At 46.6% G+C, this 21,168-nt stretch overlaps 1 protein-coding gene across 1 annotated transcript in view; it reads left to right on the forward strand.

Moving 5' to 3' along the window:
• The first annotated feature begins 4,629 nt into the window (after nucleotides 1-4,629).
• Nucleotides 4,630-21,168, forward strand: part of CACHD1 (cache domain containing 1) — a 212,656-nt gene continuing 196,117 nt past the window's right edge. Inside the window, exon 1 of the mRNA XM_023258777.2 lies at nucleotides 4,630-4,889. Within this exon, the coding sequence (XP_023114545.1) occupies nucleotides 4,644-4,889 (246 nt within the window). The 5' untranslated portion in view covers nucleotides 4,630-4,643. The remainder of the gene's footprint in view (nucleotides 4,890-21,168) is intronic.

Consider the following 21,168-nt stretch of genomic DNA (forward strand, 5'->3'; position numbering starts at 1 on the left):
AGAAGACAAAGGGGAGGAAAAAGGAGTCTCTTATTAATAGAACATGTGGACTGGAATTGGAACCAGAAAGTTCTAGCTCTTGGTGATGTCTCTCACAAGGCATGTGTTCTATGTACTCCACTCTCTTTTCTCTCTGGTTGGCTTTATTAACTCATTTGTGATGTTTGCTCCTTCCTAGCTTCAGTATGCAAAATCATACCCACTATTTATTGGGTGATAGTACTAAGGTAGTACTAGTAGGTAGTACTAGGTGCTAGGTAAGTGTCTTTTCACGAAAACTTGGGGTATTATTGTTTGTATCATACAAATGAAGAAACTGAGGCTTAAAGAAGTTAAGCTTTACAGATATGACACAGCTAAACTAGCAAGTATTATCGTTGGGATCTGAACCCAGGTTTTCTGATTCCAAGACTCATGCTGTTAGCTATCATGCTATATGGTTGTGCACTTACACACACACACACATACACACACACACACAGATGGTTCTGTATGTATATATGGCTATATATTTCCTGCAATATGTATTATGGAACTCAAGGCTTCTATGACTCCTATGTCCTTTTAGTTTTAACTGCTTTTTCTAACTGCTTTTTCCTCTTAGTATTTCCTAAAATTTTTGAGAGTAAAACTTTGTTTGACCCAGCTAATCTTTTTGTCATGCCTTGCCATGTGATACATTGGCTATCTTCATGTCACCTACCTACCCTGGTCCAATCAGTCGCCCTCCCCTACTCCCCCCTCCCCCACCAAGACAGTCAACTAATGCTGTGCAGGGGTCAATGGTGGGGCAATTTCACTTATATGGGCTGGGGACATTAAGGATTAGTAGTTTATCAGGAAAAAACCTTTCACTGGTTTATCACGTACAAGTGTACATGTGTGAAATTCTCTCTGACACCAGACTAGTACCTCAGAGCTTGCTATTCGGTGTTTGAAGACCCAGGTTTGCATACTGGTACCACTATTCAAAAGTTGTAGTACCCTAGGCAAATGACTTTATTTCTCTGAGACTTTTCCCCATTGGCAACGTAGAATATATCACGTGACACTTTCTGAGTATTAAGAATCTCTTGGCGGGGGGAGAGGGGTCCTGGGTGGCTCAGTCAAATTTCTGATTCTTGATTTCAGATCAGGTCATGATCTTAAGGTTTGTGAGTTTGAGCCCTGCATTGGGCTCCTCACTGACAATGCATAGCCTGTTTGGGATTCTCTCTCTCTCCCTCTCTCTGCATCTCCCCTGCTGTCTCAAAATAAATAAACTTAAAAAAAAATCCCTTGGGTGTAGACACTGGGCTAAATGCTAGAGCTCCAGGATGAATAACTTACCATCCTGGGGAGCTCTGTTTGCAGTCTAACAGCAAACAGTTCCTAAGACTCATTTGGTGGGGGGGGGGGGGGTCTGTAAAATGCTTCCTGCAGGACACAGCCCCCTCCACTAATTCTGCTTCAGTATCGGTAGACCTGGGGTGGAGCACAGGATTCACAGTTTAAGAGTGCCCCAAGGCTACAGGTGGCCATGGACCTAATGAGAAACATTAGGATGGAGAAAACAAGACTTTCAAATGGATAATGCTGCTTATTAAATGTGGGAGGACATTTCAGGAGAGAGCTTTGGAGCAGGACAGAAGGAGCAATAAATTCTGTTGGGGGGTGAGAGAAGGCTTCACAGAGGTGACATCTCAGTTGAATAAGGGCTTGCCAGGTGGAAAGAAGGGGAAGGCTTTCAAGACTGCTAGCAAAGGTGTTTTCTAGCAGAGGTGAGGCATATGTTGGGGGGAAGGGAGCAGAGTGGCTTCAATAAGCATAGAAAGACATACCAGAGCACAAAGAGCCATGCTTATTGCGTTAACTTTATTTCTCTGTGATGAAGCAACAGAAATGATTAGGTTACAGTGACAAGTTCAGATTTGACTTTTAGAAAGATGACTTTGGTTTCAGCCTGGAGAACAGAATGATGGGATGTAAGAAGGACTGCACGGAGACTGGGGAGGAGACTGTGGTCATAATGCAGTAATACAGATGGAAAGAGGGATGGGGGGGCAGCAGACATGTGCAGGGAGCTACAGCGGAGGCAGGGAGTAAGAGGCCTAACTCACAGAGCAGGTGACATCCACCCAAGTATGCAATCAGGTGCAGATTTAGATGGAGAATGACAGAAATCAGTAATGAGTTTTAGTTAGGTATAGTTGTTAGAAAAGTTAGTGAACAGTTGGGAAAATGGAAATCCAGCTCAAAAAAGAGATTAAGCTTTGTTTAGAAGTTTGCAAAATTCTGATGTCTTGGAGATAATTGAAGGCATGAGCATACATGAGACTCCTCAAGAAGAACCTTAGAGTAAAAAAGGGGGGGGGGGACATACGATTAGAATTTCAAGAAACAGGACCCAGGAAATACCAATATACAAGGGATGGGCAAGGAAAGAAAAGCCATTTTGAAGGAGTTTCAGAAGGATGGCTTAAAGATGTGTGACAACTTTGATGACAGTAATCTTGAAGAATCCAGTACAAAACATTAATAATGCTAGCTGCCATTATTTTTGTTTTTTTCTCTTCTGTTTACCAAGTGGGCTAAAATGTTTTGTTTCACTGTCATGTGAAATAATATATAATTAAAAAGAAGTTGTAGGATCATCTCTCTGCCAAATGTCAGTCCAACTCTGGGGATGGAAGACAACAGGTAGATTTTTTTTTTATCCCATCGTTAATTAAAGCCTCATTTTTACAGCACCTACTTTGGGCTTGGTACTGAGCTACGTGTGGATGATGGGGAGGTGGATTGGCCTCTGCCCTCAACAAACTTCCCTTCATTGTAGCCTGTGCGAGTTACATACAACAAACATCACAGGTATGATGAAGCAGCAAGAGTCTGATGTGCCTGTCTCAAGGGGACATAGAGTGCAGAATGTCACAAAATGAAAACATATAGTATAGGAGACAATACTGATTGGGAAATTCAGAACAGAGAAATAATCACAAGGAGGAATTGGGCCAAGGAAAGCTTATAAGAGGTGGGTGTTTAACACAGTGTAGTCAAAGAAGTACAACAGAAGGTTTTACTATAAAATCCAGAGAGCACTAAGTCCAGGTCACAGTCCTACTACCACCCCTGCTAGGTACCCCTAGGCAAGGCCCTTCACCTTCTGGGGCATGGCTCTGTTCTCTAGGAACCTAGAGTAGCAACCTCACAACACTTGGAAGGACGAAGGGCGGCCTTACCATACCCCTCCCCCACCCCGGCCATCCACTTGTTCCAGGTGCTTCCAGCAGGTGATTTCTCAGAGACCCTAAGCCAGGAATAAAGAGGAAGGTTAACCTTGCCTCCCCATGCTTGGCAGATGTGTGGAGAGAACTCCCGTTCAGTAGTTTTGTGGGTTTTGTTTTGCTTTTGATGGGATCAGATGGTTCATTTCCAAACAGAGACAGAACTATGTCACATTTAAGAGCAAAGGCCTTAAATTCCGGATCTGCCTCTTGTCCCCTGGGTGACCTTCGACAATTTATTCTACCTAGGCCTCAGTCTGTTACCTAAAAATTTAGGATGTGGTGGGATTAAAGGACAATAATGTACACAAGTCCCAGAGCACAGTGCTGGGCACACAGTAGCTGGTTAATGAAAGAAACCTGTTGATCCTACGAGTGCTATTGTTATTAATAACACCGAAGAGAAACAGTGGACGCACAAACGGCGGTCCCCTCCTCCCCCAAACTCTGCCAGGCAGAAAGCCTGCCTCCCAGAACTTAAAGGGACATTGGATGGGTGGAACCTAGAAAGGGTGGGATCCCGGGGTCCGTCGCGTTGGCGGAGGCGGGGAGAGCTGGGGTGGGTCGCTGTCGCCGGCCACAAGAAGGGCCTAGTGACCCCAATCCCGGCAGGGCTAGAACCCGAAAAGAGAGCCTGCTCTCCAGCCCCCAGCGCCTGGGGGGGGCCGACTCCGAGGCGGGAGCGAGGGGAAAAGAGGAGGGGCGACTGGGGGAATTTCCCCGCCTCTCTCCCTCCTTCCATAAATCACCGCAGCCGCGGCGGCGGCCGCGCCGGGAAGTGCACGGAGCCGGAGTGCAGCGTGGTGGCACCAGACACCTCCCTTTCCCCCCGCCGCTTTCTTTCTTTCTCTCACTCAGTCCCCCCTCCGGTTTTTTTTTTTTTTTTTTTTTAAACCTTCCTCTCTCCCTCCTCGCTCGGGTGGCTGCTGCAGCCGAGCGCCGCTCCTCCTCTGCTGGTGCCGCCGCCCGCCCGCCCTCGCCGCCTCCGCCTCGCCGCGACTTGGGAGAAGCGAAAGCTCCGCGGCTCCGACTGTCAGCCCCGCGGCCCGCGCACCCGGTGCGAGCGCCGCCACCCTCCGAGACGCCCGCCGCGCCGCGGGGGCCGCGCCGGCGCCGGGGTCCCTGGGAGCGAACGGGCGGCCGCTTCCTCTCCCGCCCGCCGCCGGAGCCCGGCGATGGTGGCCGCCCGCCCTCCCGCGCTGTAGCCGGGCGCCCCCTAAGTTTGGGAGTCGCCGCCACCGCCGCGGCGCGCAGAGGCGCCTGACGAAGGGCAAGAAAGTTTTGCGGGGTGCGCCGAGCGGGCCCTGGGCGCACCTCCCGTTGCTCGCTCCCCGCTTCTCGGCGCCTTGAGCCCGTCGGCGGGGAGTGGGGGGAGGCAGCATGGCCCGGGAGCCGGAGGAGGAGGAGACGGCGGGGGCGGCCGCCCTGGCCCGCCGCTGCCGGGGCTCGTCCGGCCCGGCCGGGGCCGGGGCGCGGCGGCCGCCCCTCTGGCTGCTCTGCCTGGGCGCGTGCTGGCTGCTGGGCGCCGTGGCCGACGCCGACTTCTCCATCCTGGACGAAGCGCAAGTGCTGGCGAGCCAGATGCGGAGGCTGGCGGCCGAGGAACTGGGGGTCGTCACCATGCAGGTAAGTGGCCCCTTTTGCGCCCCCCCGAACTTGCCAGGCATCCTGCCCCTCTCCTATGCGCAGAGCCCGGTCCCGTTCCCCAGTACAGGTCCCACTGGCTAGGCAGACCTCTCTGGCATATACGGAGCCCCCTTTTCCGCGAGACAGCTCTGCCCTCTGCACAGACCCCCTCCCTCTCCGACTACACACCAACTCTTCCATCCACACAGGTACTCTCCCTTTCTCTTCCGCAGAGGCTCCTGCCCCTTGCGCGGAACCCTCTTTACCCCCCCCCCCTTTACACCCCCCCCCGGCAGCTCCTTTATCTTAGCAAGGAATCTGCGGTTCCCTCGAATCTCCTTTTCTAATTTGCACGTAGTTTCCCCCGCAGTCTTGTTTTCACCCCGCCACCCCTGCAAACTCCCCTTTGCTCTTTGTGTACCCATCCCGGGGCAGACGGCCCCGCCTGGCTCGGACGATTTTCCTCCCCTACCCCACCCCCTTGACCACCTCCCTGTGTCCCCCAGACCGAGGCGCACGGATGGGCGCCGGAAAGGAAGGCACCGCCACAGCGTGCCCAGCTGCTCCTGGGCCACCTGGGTCCCGGCGGAGAGGGGCGGGAGGAGTGGACTCTGCGCTCCCTTTCCCCGCCAGGGTGCATTGGGGGAGGGGCTGGCCTTGTAGATTCCCGACTCTGGTCCGGCGTGGGGGACTTTTTTATTGCTTTCCGCTGTTGCTGTTGTCCTTTAGCGCACCGTCCACTGTATTTTTGTTTTGTGTATGCCTTTTTAGGGGAGAAAAACGGGGAAACCGTGAATAAGGTTCCCATTTCTCTAGATTGTTTACCGTGTTGGTCCTCAGTGGAGGAAGGGGCTTATGAAAGGATTGCCGGCGGCGTATAAGGAATCCCGAAGGTGTTCCTGATAACAGTAGTAAAAATTGCTAAACAGCAACCACCTGGAGATTCTACCCTGCCATTTTATCTTCTTGGTCAGAAAGGCCCAGTCAATTAGGAGAGGTTGAGGTGACATTAAGAGTGTGAAACCTTTGCTATAACATTCTTCCGTAAAATAACCTCATTCCCTTATGCATTCTAGCAATAACGGTGATAAATGCGGTTTTCGAAAGAGCGAAGTTTCCAGGAATGTGATCTTGGAATAGGTTTCTGATTTCTATTCTACTGTGACCACCCTTCCACCTCCCACCGTGGGGAGGTGTTTTGAGTCACTTTGGGATTCAGGTTACCGACGTCCCCCCCCCCCCCCCGAAAATCTTCTGCCCTACCACGCCTCCTTCCAACCCCAAGTCTTCACCCTGGATGATAGTTTTCCTACAGCCACTCCCGCAGACCTTTAACACTGTAGTGGAAAGACGCTGGGGTTTTGTTGTTTTGGTTTGGTTTTTTAAATGAGATTGAGGAGTGGGTGGTTTGCTTGAAAGGTAATTCTGTATTTATTTGCAGACACCCGGCCGTGAAATGCAATAGAGTCGGATAGTTCCTCATTTGCTTAACAATAGACAAGCTTTTAAGATACATCATTTAGTTGTCCTTTTCTGTGCAGATCTTTCAGGTTCAGATTCCGTTATACTTTTTCCGCATGCGTTTTCTTATTTCTGATGGTTGTTGACAGAGTTCTTAGAAGTGAAGTGACTTTTAGAGGAAATGGAACTAAAATGTTAGGAAGGAACTAGGATTCCCCCCCCCCCCCCCAATGGTGAATGTTTCAGTTCAGAGCACAAACAATTGTGTTTTTGCATAGAGACATTTAAGATGTTGCAGTTTTGGGCTGTGTTGGTAAGATTAGTAGGCATTTATCACCTTCCAAGGGCTGGGCTAGAGATCTTAAGTTTCTTCCCCACCCCCTTCCCCATATAAGCTAAGGACTTGGCTTTTTCTAAGATGCTGACAGCAGTTTTACTGTTTCTCACCCGATCCTTGACAAAAGGTGAAATCGGATCCCAACACATTGTCATTCAGGTAGGGATCCAAAGCAAATGTAGTTTTTAAAAGGCTTCCCTGTTGAAAAGGAGACACTTTGGAAAAAAAGCTCTGATCTGTGGGGGGTTTGTGCCCAAATGGCCCTGTATCTCCTCCCAACTGGCCTCTTTCTAGCACCTTTGCAATCTCATTGTGGAAACTGGCCTCCTGGGGCAGGGTTTTGTCTGGCAAAATGTGAAGTGGCTTCTCTCCTTTTTTGAAAGGAGAAGCACATACTGTATTTAAATTCCTCTCCTTGAGCTGTGCATTGATCTGCCACTTGCCTCCATCTGGGAAAATTGGGGAAAGAGTCTCTTCTTAATTTTGTTACACTGCCAGCTTTTTTTTTGGGGGGGGGGGATACTTGTAAAATAAAATCTAAGGCAGGCTAGATTTTTGGCCCTTAGTACAAAGCTTTTGAGCCTCATATTTTCCTCTGCAAACCTCTGGGATTTGTTCAGTGGGTCTGAAATGATGGGGGTTTAGTTAAAGTGCAGATTATATAGTCCTCCCTTATGGAATATTGGATTTTATAGCTGTAGAGTTATCCTGCCATTCAGACGTAGGTAGCCTTGTGGGTGTTAGGGTGAGCAAGGTCAGACTTCCATATGCAGATGTGAGGGGGTTGGGGGAAAGGTTCTGTCTCTTTGAGAGAAAAAAAAGATTCCCCCTCTGTTAAGGATGGACTCTTCATTTGACCTTGGCATTTTGAGCTCTGTGCAGAGCACTGCTTTCAGGAGAGCACCTTATTGATGAGAAAGTTTCTGTACGTCAGTTTATACGTAAAAAGCCCATTTTCAGACTTCTAAATCCTTTCTGCTGCAGAAATTCTCCAAAGACAATTTGCCTGTTGCAGCATTTCAAATGGCAGCACATGCGGCACACAGAAGGTTGCAAGGGCTAATTTCACAAAAACAAAAACCAGGCCTTCCTGCAGCACTGTCGTTTCCCATGCACAGGTTTTGTTTTCTGTGCTTGGAAATCAAGACGGTTTGAAAAGCTCTCCTAAAGATTTTCTTGCAAAGGTTTTCTCATGGAGGCTGCCTCCTCGTAGCTTTTTTTTTTTTTTCCTTTTTTGTCCTTTGTTTTTAGTAACAAAATAAAAAAAAATCTTTAAATGATTTGCGCCAATGAATTTTGCCAGTGCCCAGGGAAAGCTGCCACTGAATATTGCCCCCCCCTTCCCATCCCCTCCCCCACCTGGCAGCTGACCTCCTACTTCAAAAACCTAATCATGGTCTCCTCAGGGGTCTGGTAGAGTGAAACCTTCAACAGCATTGAGAGGTGGGGAGCAGAGAGTAGCTGTGGCCAGAAGACTTGTTTCTGCGTATTTAATTCGTGCAAGAAATTTATGTTTTGGTTTATTTATTTAATATCAAGCAGCCTTGTGGAGTGGAAAGAACTTTGACATTGAGTGTTTGGAGACCTGGGTTCCAGCCCTGCCACTTATAGGTTGAGTGATCGTTATTTGCAAGTTGGAGGGTGCTGGTTCTTCCTGGAGGTTGGCTCTGTGGACTTGATGGAAATAGTATATGTGAAGGCACTTGTTAATGTGAAGCTATGGCTGGGGAAATGTTGGTGGATATGGTGGTTCTTAAATGGAAAAATAGTAATTGAAAAGCTTACTGTGCACAGAACCCTTTGCTAGGTGTTGAGGGGATTTACAAGGAGGTATTCCAGCATAGCCCCTCAAGTTTATAATCTGGAAGAGGAGGGGAGATTGCACAGGTAAAATGGCTTAAATAACCACGTCTGCCTGTTAGAAGGCATATCTGGGTCTGGCAGCCATTTCGCCAAGCACTTATAAGGCCCATTTAACATTATATGACAATACAGGCTCTTTAACAGCAAGGGCCTGGCACGTGGCCAGTGTGCCCGCCTTGAAGTTAGCTCTAACACAGCTCTGCTGGGCTGGGCATAGTCACTGTGAACTTGGCAGACACACCAGCAGGTTGGTCAGACAGCTGCTGTTCCGGGGCCTGGAAGGGGGCTGGGGAGGGTCCTTCCAGTAGAGGCAGAAGAAGTACCAGAAGCCCAAGCGAGAGCTTCAGCTCCAGTTCAGGCAAGAGCAGCAGCCAGGAAAGATTTGACTTGAGGAACTGAAGGGCTCAACTGGGATGAGGTGCTGGCTGAAAATCTAGAGCAAAGTTGTAAATGAGTGGCTGCTGCTGAAAGTGAGAGGGGAGGCCTCTTTTGTATGCACCAGAACAGCCTTGGAAGTTCATTGTTCATTTTGCATACATTCAGCAAGGGTTGGGCAGGGGGGTGCTTCTATGTGGCCAAGGGCTTTGGTTAGATTTGGCCTGAATACAAGGTGAATAAAGCCTGGTCTGTGGCCTTAAGCTCTGAACTTTTGATGGAAACAGGTACAAAAAGAGGTATAACCCAGGGGGCTGGCAAGCAGCAGTAGAATCCAGTGGGTGGTGTGGTGGTGGAACCCGGAGCAGGGCATTATGGGAGGATAAGGAGGGCTGCCCAAGCCCATGTGGGGAGATCTGTCCTGGAAGTTGGTTACTCCTTCCAACGTTTTTTCAGTGAACTGTGAACACGGGTCAGTCCTGGAAGCAGCAGCAGCCTCAAACCCAAAGTCTGACCAAATCAGTAGTTCATTGAACATTTCTAATCCCCTTTGGTGGCACTGGACGAAATAGTATATCTTCAAGCCCTTGGTAGGGATGTGGCTGTGACTCTTGTACTTCTTCACATGGCCTCAAGTCTTTTCTCCATGGCCACCACTGTGGGGCTTTTGTGGTTATGCACACCAACATCTTGGTAGCTCTATCGTAAGTGCATGCTGATTTGCAGTTAGGTTTAGGTAAGGTTTGTATTTTCTCCTAAATCAGATCTAGCATACTAGGAATGGCATGTTTTAGGATAATTTGTGTACTGAAGCAATACCGAATGTGTTAGGGGTGATTCCCCCTCCCCCATATTTGCAAAAAATGTGATTTTATTCTGTACCCTGTATACAATGTAAGTCCTAGTGGGAAAAATTGCTGCCTTGCTCTCTTCTGAAATAAAGTATTTGGAGCAGAAGAAAATTGCCCATTGATGGGTAACTCTGAGTTGAACTTGGTAAGAGTGAGCCAAAGAAAAGCATGTTGAATGACTTCTGGTGGACTCTCCCTGTTGCGCTTCATACTCCCTCCACTTCCTCTCCACTAATACCTGTCTTAGTTGGCGTTGGCGCCTGTGCTTCTGTTTTTTCTGCCAGTCCTTCTGGAGTCTGGACGTGTCTGGGGGAGGGGAAGGAGATGGTTTCACACTTTGTAACTTGGTGCTATTTCTGGTTGCTGCTTGAGGAGTTCCTTCCTTGAGCTTAAGTGGATGAGCAGACAGGAACCTGGAAGAACTCTGGAAGTTGGGTATTATGTGCAGTGGGATTTACTTTGGAACTCCTTGGACCGGGTGTAAGAATACTGAAATTCAAAATAGGAAGGGACAACAGAGGCAACAATTTTGACACAGCTAAGTTATTAGCTGTTAACTTCCAGCATATTGTTAAAATTGCTCTGAATGTTAGGGTCTTTCGGGCTTGACTGTGTTAATGAAGGGGAATAGATTTTAAAAGATAAGTGCCTAGTACAAGGTCCAATGTAGCAGTAGTCAGTAAGCAGAAGTATGGGACGATCTTTTTAGTGCCAGGGCACGGAACCTAGAAGGCAGTGAACAGCTCCTGAATCCTGAATGAAATAAAAATCAAATCTTTAGAACCTGCAGATTTCAGTGTGGTCAGTCCTTTGTTCCAGGGTTTACTGAAGTGAGGTGCACAGACCTAGGGATATGGTGCAAAACCATCCTTTGGGGTTTATGGAGAAAATATTAACCCCGTCGTTAATAGTCAATGTTTACTTTTCTTTTTAACGTTTATTTATCTTGAGAGAGAGCAAGCAGGGATGGGCAGAGAACGGCAGACACAGAATCCCAAGCAGGCTCTGCACGGTCAGTGAGGAGCCCCACACAGAGCTTGAACTCCTGAACCGTGAGATCATGACCCAAGCCGAAGTTGAACGCTTAACCAAATGAGCCACCCAGATGTCCCATCAATATTGACTTTAAAATTTTTCATTACAAAGATTTGGAGGGGGAAAAAATAGTGTAACAATACTCATGTACCCTTCACTGGCTTACACCAGCTTAAACAGCAGCTCCTGGTCAGGCCACTTTTATCTCTGCCTGTGCCAAAATAACTGGAGAACATTTTGAAGCAAAGTCCAAATATCCCCTAATTTCATCCATAATATTTTAAATTGCATCCTTAATTTCTATATTTTAAAATGTTTTGTAATATACGTAATGGTATACTAGTATGTTGAGCTTATAATCTACAAATAAAGACAACTATTTGGAGGGTGTAAACTTATTTTATGGTGACACGCCTGAGTTTTTGACCCAAACCATTGCTGTGTCCCCCTAGCTCTTTATAAATAGCCTGTATCTTTCCCTGGCAACCTCTATAGTCTTCTGGAAGTCCTGTGCAAGCTTCTTTTGGGGTGAGGGGACTCCTCTGGGACCTTCCCCCCCCCCTTTCTTACACAAGCTGTTTGGCCCCCGTTTTTCCTGTCTGGCTTTCTGCACAAGGCTGTGAGGATCCTTGCTTTCTTTGTGGCCTCTGTATATTGTCTATGCATATGTCTTTGACTGATGGATTATGGACCACATCTTCCTACTTCTGTTCTCTCCCCCTTCCAGAGGAGGCCAGAGTGAGAAAGGGACAGGCAAGATAAGCTGTAAGTGGGCGAGAGGGGAAAGTTGAAGAGGAAAAGGTGGACTATATACATATTTGTCTTCTGAAGAGCCTGTCCGTAAATATTCACTGGTGTCTCGGTGAAGAATTGGAGACTGGGAGAGTGTAGGAGAGGCAAAGAACACCCAGTGCTTTCTGTCTGAGAGCTCCTGTATTTTCAGGGAGATGAAACCAGTTTGTTTCCCTTCCCTTCCCTTCCCTTCCCTTCCCTTCCCTTCCCTTCCCTTCCCTTCCCTTCCCTTCCCTTCCCTTCCCTTCCCTTCCCTTCCCTTCCCTTCCCTTCCCTTCCCTTCCCTTCCCTTCCCTTCCCTTCCCTTCCCTTCCCTTCCCTTCCCTTCCCTTCCCTTCCCTTCCCTTCCCTTCCCTTCCCTTCCCTTCCCTTCCCTTCCCTTCCCTTCCCTTCCCTTCCCTTCCTTCCCTTCCCTTCCCTTCCCTTCCCTTCCCTTCCCTTCCCTTCCCTTCCCTTCCCTTCCCTTCCCTTCCCTTCCCTTCCCTTCCCTTCCCTTCCCTTCCCTTCCCTTCCCTTCCCTTCCCTTCCCTTCCCTTCCCTTCCCTTCCCTTCCCTTCCCTTCCCTTCCCTTCCCTTCCCTTCCCTTCCCTTCCCTTCCCTTCCCTTCCCTTCCCTTCCCTTCCCTTCCCTTCCCTTCCCTTCCCTCCCTTCCCTTCCCTTCCCTTCCCTTCCCTTCCCTTCCCTTCCCTTCCCTTCCCTTCCCTTCCCTTCCCTTCCCCTTCCCTTCCCTTCCCTTCCCTTCCCTTCCCTTCCCTTCCCTTCCCTTCCCTTCCCTTCCCTCCCCTTCCCTTCCCTTCCCTCCCCTCTCTTCCCTTCCCTCCCCTCTCTTCCCTTCCCTCCCCTCTCTTCCCTTCCCTTCCCTCCCCTCTCTTCCCTTCCCTTCCCTCCCCTCTCTTCCCTTCCCTTCCCTCCCCTCTCTTCCCTTCCCTTCCCTCCCCTCTCTTCCCTTCCCTTCCCTCCCCTCTCTTCCCTTCCCTTCCCTCCCCTCTCTTCCCTTCCCTTCCCTCCCCTCTCTTCCCTTCCCTTCCCTCCCCTCTCTTCCCTTCCCTTCCCTCCCCTCTCTTCCCTTCCCTTCCCTCCCCTCTCTTCCCTTCCCTTCCCTTCCCTTCCCTTCCCTTCCCTTCCCTTCCCTTCCCTTCCCTTCCCTTCCCTTCCCTTCCCTTCCCTTCCCTTCCCTTCCCTTCCCTTCCCTTCCCTTCCCTTCCCTTCCCTTCCCTTCCCTCTCTTCCCTTCCCTTCCCTCTCTTCCCTTCCCTTCCCTCTCTTCCCTTCCCTTCCCTCTCTTCCCTTCCCTTCCCTCTCTTCCCTTCCCTTCCCTCTCTTCCCTTCCCTTCCCTTCCCTTCCCTTCCCTTCCCTCCCCTCTCTTCCCTTCCCTCCCCTCTCTTCCCTTCCCTTCCCTCCCCTCTCTTCCCTTCCCTTCCCTCCCCTCTCTTCCCTTCCCTTCCCTTCCCTCCCCTCTCTTCCCTTCCCTTCCCTTCCCTTCCCTTCCCTTCCCTTCCCTTCCCTTCCCTTCCCTTCCCTTCCCTTCCCTTCCCTTCCCTTCCCTTCCCTTCCCTTCCCTTCCCTCTCTTCCCTTCCCTCTCTTCCCTTCCCTTCCCTCTCTTCTCTTTTTTCTCTCTTCTTTTCTCTTCTCTTCTCCCTTCTTTTTTAATTTACATCCAAATTAGTTAGCATATAGTGCAACAATGATTTCAGGAGTAGATTCCTTAATGCCCCTTACCCATTTAGCCCATCCCCTCTCCCACAACCCCTCCAGTAACCCTCAGTTTGTTCTCCATATTTATGAGTCTCTTCTGTTTTGTCCCCCTCCCTGTTTTTATATTATTTTTGCTTCCCTTCCCTTATGTTCATCTGAGACTAAACTGGTTTCTATGGGTCAAGACAGGATAGAAAGAAACGTTGGAGTATGGGATCTAGATCACACCTGGGTAGAGAATGGAGAATGGTGTTGGCCCTTGTCAACTGAAGAGTAGTACTGTCCTCCAGTTGTTGCCCGAGTGGCAGTAGTAGTGTGGGTCCAGTGTTGCCACATGACTGCTTTTCAGGAGAGGGTGGATATCTGGTTTTCAGATGAAACTCAAGATTCTTAAAAGTGTGGGCAACTAATTCAGATGTAAGCAAAACAAACACAAAAACTGTGTGGGCCAAACCAACCATGTCTGTGGGCTGGATTAGGCCAGAGGCCACCGATTTGCAGTCCTGGATTAAAATTACTCAGTGGGCTCCAGGAGGTAAAAATCAGTGCTTTATATAAAGGTTATAGGGAAACCGCTTTCCGTATAAAAGGAAGGAAAACTTTCTGATAGAAAAGTTCTAAATTGGATTGCTTTGGGAGGTGAACTCTGTTATAATTAAGTAGTTATTGAATGTTTGGTGTCAGGTACTGGGTTACGTCTGAGGTCTCCATCAGTTAATTTCTGATCCAGTGAGTGAGAAAGGGGTTTCCAGATGCTTGGGGAAAGGATGTCAGGGATGTTAATGTATTTGGGGGTGGAGAGGGATTCTGGAAGGCTTCCCAGAAAAGGTGGAATGAATGAGTTGGTTAGTCAAAGAGTGGAGTTTTCAGAAGGCTCTTTTGTGATGGCACCTTTGAGGAACGGAAAGCTGGCACTGAGGTTTGGAGTTAGGAAAGCCAGAGGGAAGGAAGGGTGCGGGAAGAGGTCAGAGAAGTAGAGGCCAGGTTGTGGGATCCTCGGATCCTTCATGTCAGTCAAGACTTTTTATATGGCAGATAACACCCAGTTACATCGGCTGAACAAGAAAGGTGCTACGGCCTTAAGCAGTTGAACAGCCTGGGCAGTCTTTGGGCAGTGCTAGATTAAGGCTCAAACCATGTGGCCAGTAGAGTTTCTCTGTCTGCACGCTTATGTTTTTTTGTTTTGTTTTGTTTTAATTTAAATTAGTTTTGTTTAATTTAATTAATTAATTTTATTTAATTTATTTATTTAATTTAAATTAGTTTAATTTAAATTAGTTAGCATATAGTGCAACAATGATTTCAGGAGTAGATTCCTTAGTGCCCTTTACCCGTTTAGCCCATCCCCCCTCCCACAACCCCTCCAGTAACCCTCAGTTTGTTCTCCATATTTATGAGTCTGTTTTGTCCCCCTTCCTGTTTTTATATTATTTTTGTTTCCCTTCCCTTATGTTCATCTGTTTTGTCTCTTAAAGTCCTCATATGAGTGAAGTCATGATATTTGTCTTTCTCTGATTGGCTAATTTCACTTAGCATAATACCCTCCAGTTCCATCCACGTAGTTGCAAATGGCAACGTTTCATTCTTTTTGATTGCCAAGTAATACTCCACTGTGTATATATATACCATGCATGCTTACTTTCTTAAATAGGTTCTCCCCTTTGTTTCAACATGGTGGGCAGTTGGGAACTTGCTGCTTGTGCCTGAGTCTCCTATATTTGGAGATGTGCTCTAGGGGAAAAGAACTAGGAACCTGGAGAAAGCTTGCCATCTAGAAAACTCAGCTGAAGTGACTTAGGATTTAGACACCAGCTGCCGAGGCCTGCTCCATAGCTAGGTTCTGCCTCCCTGAGTCCGGTTCAGGGACGGCCTGCTTTGTGGTCTCCCTACTTCTGGCTGGAAGGCAGGCTGTCTGGCTTTCCACTGTGGTCTTGTGGTCTGCCCTCAGGGGTTGTACAAATCCAGGCTCAGAAGGCCTGCCCTTGGCATACCTTTTCTCCCTGACCTTTCAACTCCTCAGATCACTGGGTGCCAAGAGGACTGGGAAGGACCAGAGAGAGCATCACATCTGCATCCCTTCTTTTACAGATGAGAAACTGAGGCCCAGTGGGAGAAGTGGCTCTCTGGAGATCAGACCCAGGAGTAAGTGGTAGACTTAAAACTCAAGTGCTGGGGGTGCCTGGGTGGCTCAGTTGGTTAAGTGTCCAACTTCAGCTCAGGTCATGATCCCATGGTTTGTGGGTTTGAGCCCCGCATTGGGCTCTGTGTTGACAGCTCAGAGCCTGGAGCCTGCTTCGGATTCTGTGTCTCCTTCTCTCTCTGCCCCTCCCCTGCTTGTGCGCGCGCGCGCGCTCTCTCTCTCAAAAATAAATAAATAAAAACCAAACAAAAAACTCAAGTGCTGGTCTTAGGACTCTTGTTTTTTGACACTTTGCACAATACTGTCCTGTGGGGGCTCCATTTTTCCAAGAGATTTTGCCTTAAAATATAAAAGAAATTTAAAGATATTTATATTCTTTGGGGAAAAGAAGGTTTGGCTTAGTTTTTTTTTTTTCCTTTATGGATGAGAAGGTAAAGTTGATAGTCTGCTTTGACAGCTGACTGGGTTTTTGTTTTTTTTTGTTTGTTGTTAAGCTGTTATTAAAATACCTAGAAGTCAGTGAGCCACAGATGAAACCTAAAGATTCTGAGACTTACTATAATATTGTTAGTTTTTTTAAGAGCAAATTTAAATGGTCAGTTATTTATAATTGTGAACTGTACCACCACCAATCTTTTTATTAGAAAAATAAAGCATAAAAAGAAAACCAAACTTTAAGGGAGGAACCCTTGGTTTTTTGGGTTTTGTTTATGTAAAGGCTACAGAAGGAAATTCCACCTGTAATTTTCAGGCAGAATTCTATTTTGGACCTCCAGAACTTGTATCTCCCTAGTCATTAGGAGTATGAAGTTCCCCCTGCCCCACGTCCCCCACTTTGTTCTGAGTTCAAAAGGAGTTTTCCTCTCCAGATTTACAGTCAAATGATTTCTGAGTTAATTTACAGTTAGAAAAATTCCAATCCCTAAATACCAGAGTGGATCCACTGTAAAGCAACGTAGGGTCCATATTTCCCTGGAAATAGTGTGTTTTATTGTAATTGTAGAGGAGAAGCCAGTGGGTAAATTGTTATCTGTTGTGTGTGATAACATCTTCATTCTCTTCCAACCATAACAGTTATTTTAAAGACTCTGTGCAAGCCCCAGACTATAGCACTTCTCCCCCGCCCCCCATCCCCCCTTGGATATTTTTTAAGTTTTATTTTTGCGTGGAGTACTAAAAAAGAAAATACTTTGAGGCCCTGGTGGAAGGGCAGTGAAAATCGGCAAGCCAGTGAGAATGAATCTGAATTTTTAATTAGGCTTTGAGTTGTGTCTTCAAAGTGTAGAGACATCATTAGTGATGTAAGTCTTGTTGCGTTAGCAGAGACTGACATTTTACTTCAAACGTGGCGAGTGCAGCTGTCCTGTGCAGATAAAAGTTGCCAAGTGCGGAATAGCAAGGTGGATTGGTAGATAATTAGCTGTCCCACATTACTGCAGTGTGGAAGAAGCCTGCCAGTCATGGGCAGGAAGAAGGAATTATTAGTGGGAGAAAATCCAAGTGTGTCATAAAGCAATTTGGAATCACTTCAGCTGTGGCAGAGCTGATAAGGCGTATGTTAAGGAAACAAGACAAACTGAGTCTAGTATGTGGCCAACTTTTTTTCTTTTCTTTCTCTTCAATTCAAAAGAGGAATGGCTGGAAATGAATGATCCATAAATACAGTGAAGTACAGATTCTTCAGCCTGTCCTGACTCCATGTATGAAATAGTTAACCAACTTAAAAATAGTCTCCGTATTTTCACGTATCTTGAAAATAAAGTGAGGATTCTATACAGGAAAAAAAAAAATCACAGCGATGCCGTAAAGCCTTGACGAGAACTGTGCTGTGTCTAACCCTGAAAAGATAATTTGAAGAAGAAATTTGAAGTCCATCACCTCTCTACTAAAAAGGTTGTAATATTTGTAAGTGATTTGAGGATATATTGCCTTACTGGTAGAATATGTGAGTGTATTTAAATATTCATAAAAGTTTTTCTGTGATCATCACATTCTTCCCTAGGAAATAAGAGCTAGAGAAAGTTTTGTTGGCTTTCTTGTCTGTCTTCAATTATTTGCTAACTTGAGTGAAACTGTATGGGATGTTTTTGTCCATTTGGATTGCTCCCTGCACTCCTGCCAGGATACCGAACTCCTTTTGTCCTAATTTCACCCACTTTTATTGGATTGGCTTTCTCCAAAGCCAAGGCCTCTCTTGGCAGCCCAGAAGTAGGAGGTGCTGAGGTGGGGGTATGTGCTGTGTTCTGCTTGGATAGTGTCCCCCCTGAATGAGTTCTACCCCTGGCCACTGTGGGAGACAGACCATTTTTTGCTTTTTGCTTCTTATCCTCTTTTATCACTAGGGGAGTGTCACTGGATTGTTGCTGCCCTGGGTGGTTTTGAAGAAAGCCTGGAGAATTGAAGTTTTTGGCAATCTTGGCTCTTGGATCCAGAGTTGATTTCATTGACCGCCTCCCTCCCTCCCCCCCCCCCCCCCGGTGAAATGGGGATATTTGCCCCTCTGTAGTCTTGGGGCAGGAGGTAGGGGACATGTGACAGGCGACCAGACTTTGTGCTGATTGTGAACCAGTCAGTCATATTTGTTATGGGTTAAGATCCCTGGAGATCGTGTAAATTTATGACCATCAAGGAAGCCTGGACATTTTTTTTTTTGCATACATGTATATTGAGATAAAAAATGTGGGCAAGAATTGCAAACAGTAAAGCTTTGTACAGGTGTGAGTTATTAGAGCATGAACTCCCATAAAAAAACACCCAGATCTATTTATCTGTATAGTCCTTGTATGAGTTAGCACTGTCTCTGGCACATGGTGAGGACTCAAAAAATGTCTGGACTACAGAAATTCAGTAGCCAGCTTTAAACACACTTCATAACATTCTCATGTTTAGCTACTATGTTTCATGTGTCAATTTCATTACTTAAGGCTTACAGTGAAATGTCTTGAGCCTTTACTTACTAAAGACTCAAAATGTTTGAGATTAGTGAAAGTGTCTAGAGAATATCAAGCACCTTAGGACTCTAAGTATGGATTGGTTCTGATGTGTAATTTCTTTATGTGAGAGAAAGTGGAGAATATATTGAATATAGGAATACATAGAAAAATATATGTACTTGTGGATTATGTACTTAGAGCTACTTTATCCTAGAGGCTAGAGTTTATTAATTTGCTTAACAACTTTTTATTGAGCATGTATTATATGCCAGGTACTATGCTTGGATTTCAGTTTGTGATCTAAAAAAGACACACAAGCCCTACTCTCATGGAGTATACCACCTACTAGGGGAAATAGACGTTAAGGAAATGATCATGTAAGTAAATACAAACTATAAAATTTTGAATAGCATTAGAACAAAACAGGGGCTATTCCAAAAATTACCAGGGAGGTCTTCTGAAAATCTTTTGGGGGGAAAAAGTTAGAATATTCCTCCTCTGCTTTAGACTCTCTAAAGGTTCCTGTCTGACTCAGCCTAAAACCCCAATTATAGTGGCCTTCACAGCCAGATGTGACTTAGTCCCTGGTATCTTTGTGGTCTTCCCTCACCCCACCGAGCTCCCACCCTCCCCCCACACACATAACAAGGTTCCTCCAGCCCTCCAAGCACACACCTGCCCCAGAGCCTTTAAGCTTGCTGTTTCTGTTCCCTCTGCCTGGGAATAGCAGGAAGCTCTCCCTGGTCACCTTTAACAGTACCCTGCCTTGCGTCTCACTCAGTCTCCTAACTTTGTTTACTTTATCGTAACCTAACCTCCCACACGTAGCTTTTTGTATCGTTCACTTCTGTTTTCATGTGGAACGGTGCTTGGTACTTAGAATCACTCAATAAATACTTACTGGACAAGGGTGAGTGGGAATGACAACTGGGCTGGGTGGTATGGGAAAGAATCTGAGGAGGGCAAGTAGAAAGGAGGGAGAGCCAATCGGAGGCTTGCAAAAGGAGCCAATCAGGGGAGGAGTTGGGAGCTGCAGAAGGGAGAATGAGAATCAAGGGAGGGGTTGATGCAGTTGTGGGAAGGTAGGGGGGTAGAGGAGACTTGCATCCCAGCGGAGGGAGGAGCCTACATCTAGGTCTTGAGAGGCAGGACTTTGGCTTACTTGAAGAAAGAAATCAAGCCAGGGGCCTACTTAGCATGCTTGCAGAAGGGTGATACAAGTGAAGAATTTGGGTTCTTATTCCTCATTAACCTAACTGTAGTTGTTTCCCACTGACTCTTTGGTCATGGCTTTCCTGATAAGGACCCATTGGAAGGGTGGGGTTGCAGGGTAAAAGACCCTGGATATGGAGAGGTCTGCAAATGGGAAAATCTGTGGTTGGCCATCTGTTTTTTCCAACTGAGGGAGAGGAGAGAGAAGGGAGACGGCAGCTTCATCCAGATACATCATGGAGAAAAATTTAAATGTCAATTCGTTGTCCTTTATAATTTAAAAAAATACGCATGCTTCCTATATTTTTGGCCAAAACAGACAACTTTAGAGTCCACTCTGAATACAGTAATGAAATACCATATTAATGATGCATGTGTACTTTAACCCCCCATTGCATTACCGTTTAGTTACATATGGAAAATGTAATCGTTTTCTCCCTGCAAACAGTAATGATCATTTCTTTCAGAAAGTGTATTTAGGGGCACCTGGGTGGCTCAGTTGAAGTGTCAGCTTCAGCTCAGGTCGTTATCTCATGGTTCAGGAGTTCAAGCTCTGTGTCAGGCTCTGTGCTGACAGCTCAGAGCCTGGAAACGGCTTCGGATTCTCTGTACCCCTCTCTGTCTACCCCTGCCCTGCTTGTGCTCTCTTTCTTTCTCTCTCTTGCCCAGAAATAAACATTAAAACAAATAAAAAGTGTATTTACTCAGAGGAAAAAGTGAGCTGGAAAGGGACAGAGAGAGAAAGAGAGAGAGAGAGAGAAAGAATCCCAGGCAGGCTCCACACTGCTGGTGCAGAGCCCATTGTGGGGCTTTGAACTCACAAACTGCGAGATCATGACCTGAACTGAAATCTAGAGTCGGACACTTAACCAACTGAGCCACCCAGGCACCCTAGTAATAATCGTTTTTTAATGTGTGGCTTTGACATTTTACAACCAGATCTTTCAGATACATCAAATATTTTCTCATGTTGTTTTTAAAAATGTGGTAAAGCATACATAACATTAAATTTCCTATTTGGACCATTTTTAATTGTTTGGTTCTGGGCATTAAGTACTTTTATTGTTGTGTGACTATTACTGTCATCAGTCTCCAGAACTTTTTCCATCTACCCTGGCTGAAACTCTGTAACCCATGTAACAACTCCTTTCCTCTCTCCCCTGGCCCCTCACAACCACTATTAATTTCTTTCTCTATGAATTTGACTGCTCTAGATACCTCATGTAAGTGGTGGAATCATACAATATTTGTCCTTTTGTGAGTGGCTTTATTTACTATAATGTCTTCCAGGTTCACCCATGTTATAGCATGAATCACAATTCGCATCCTTTTTAAGGTTGAATGGTTATCCATTGTATGTATATGCTGCATTTTGTCCATTAATTCACCAGTGGACCCTTGGGTTATTTCTACCTTTTGGCTGCTGTAAATCATGCTTCTGTAAACATGGGTGTACAAATGAGTCCCTGCTTTCAGTTCTTTTGCGTATATACCTAGAAGTGGAATGGCTGGATCATAGGATACTTCTGTTTAATATTTTAAGTTTTATTTATTTATTTTGATAGAGCATGAGCATGTGTGTGC

The sequence above is a fragment of the Felis catus genome, chromosome C1 (assembly GCF_018350175.1).
Source record: "Felis catus isolate Fca126 chromosome C1, F.catus_Fca126_mat1.0, whole genome shotgun sequence".
Lineage (NCBI taxonomy): Eukaryota > Metazoa > Chordata > Mammalia > Carnivora > Felidae > Felis > Felis catus.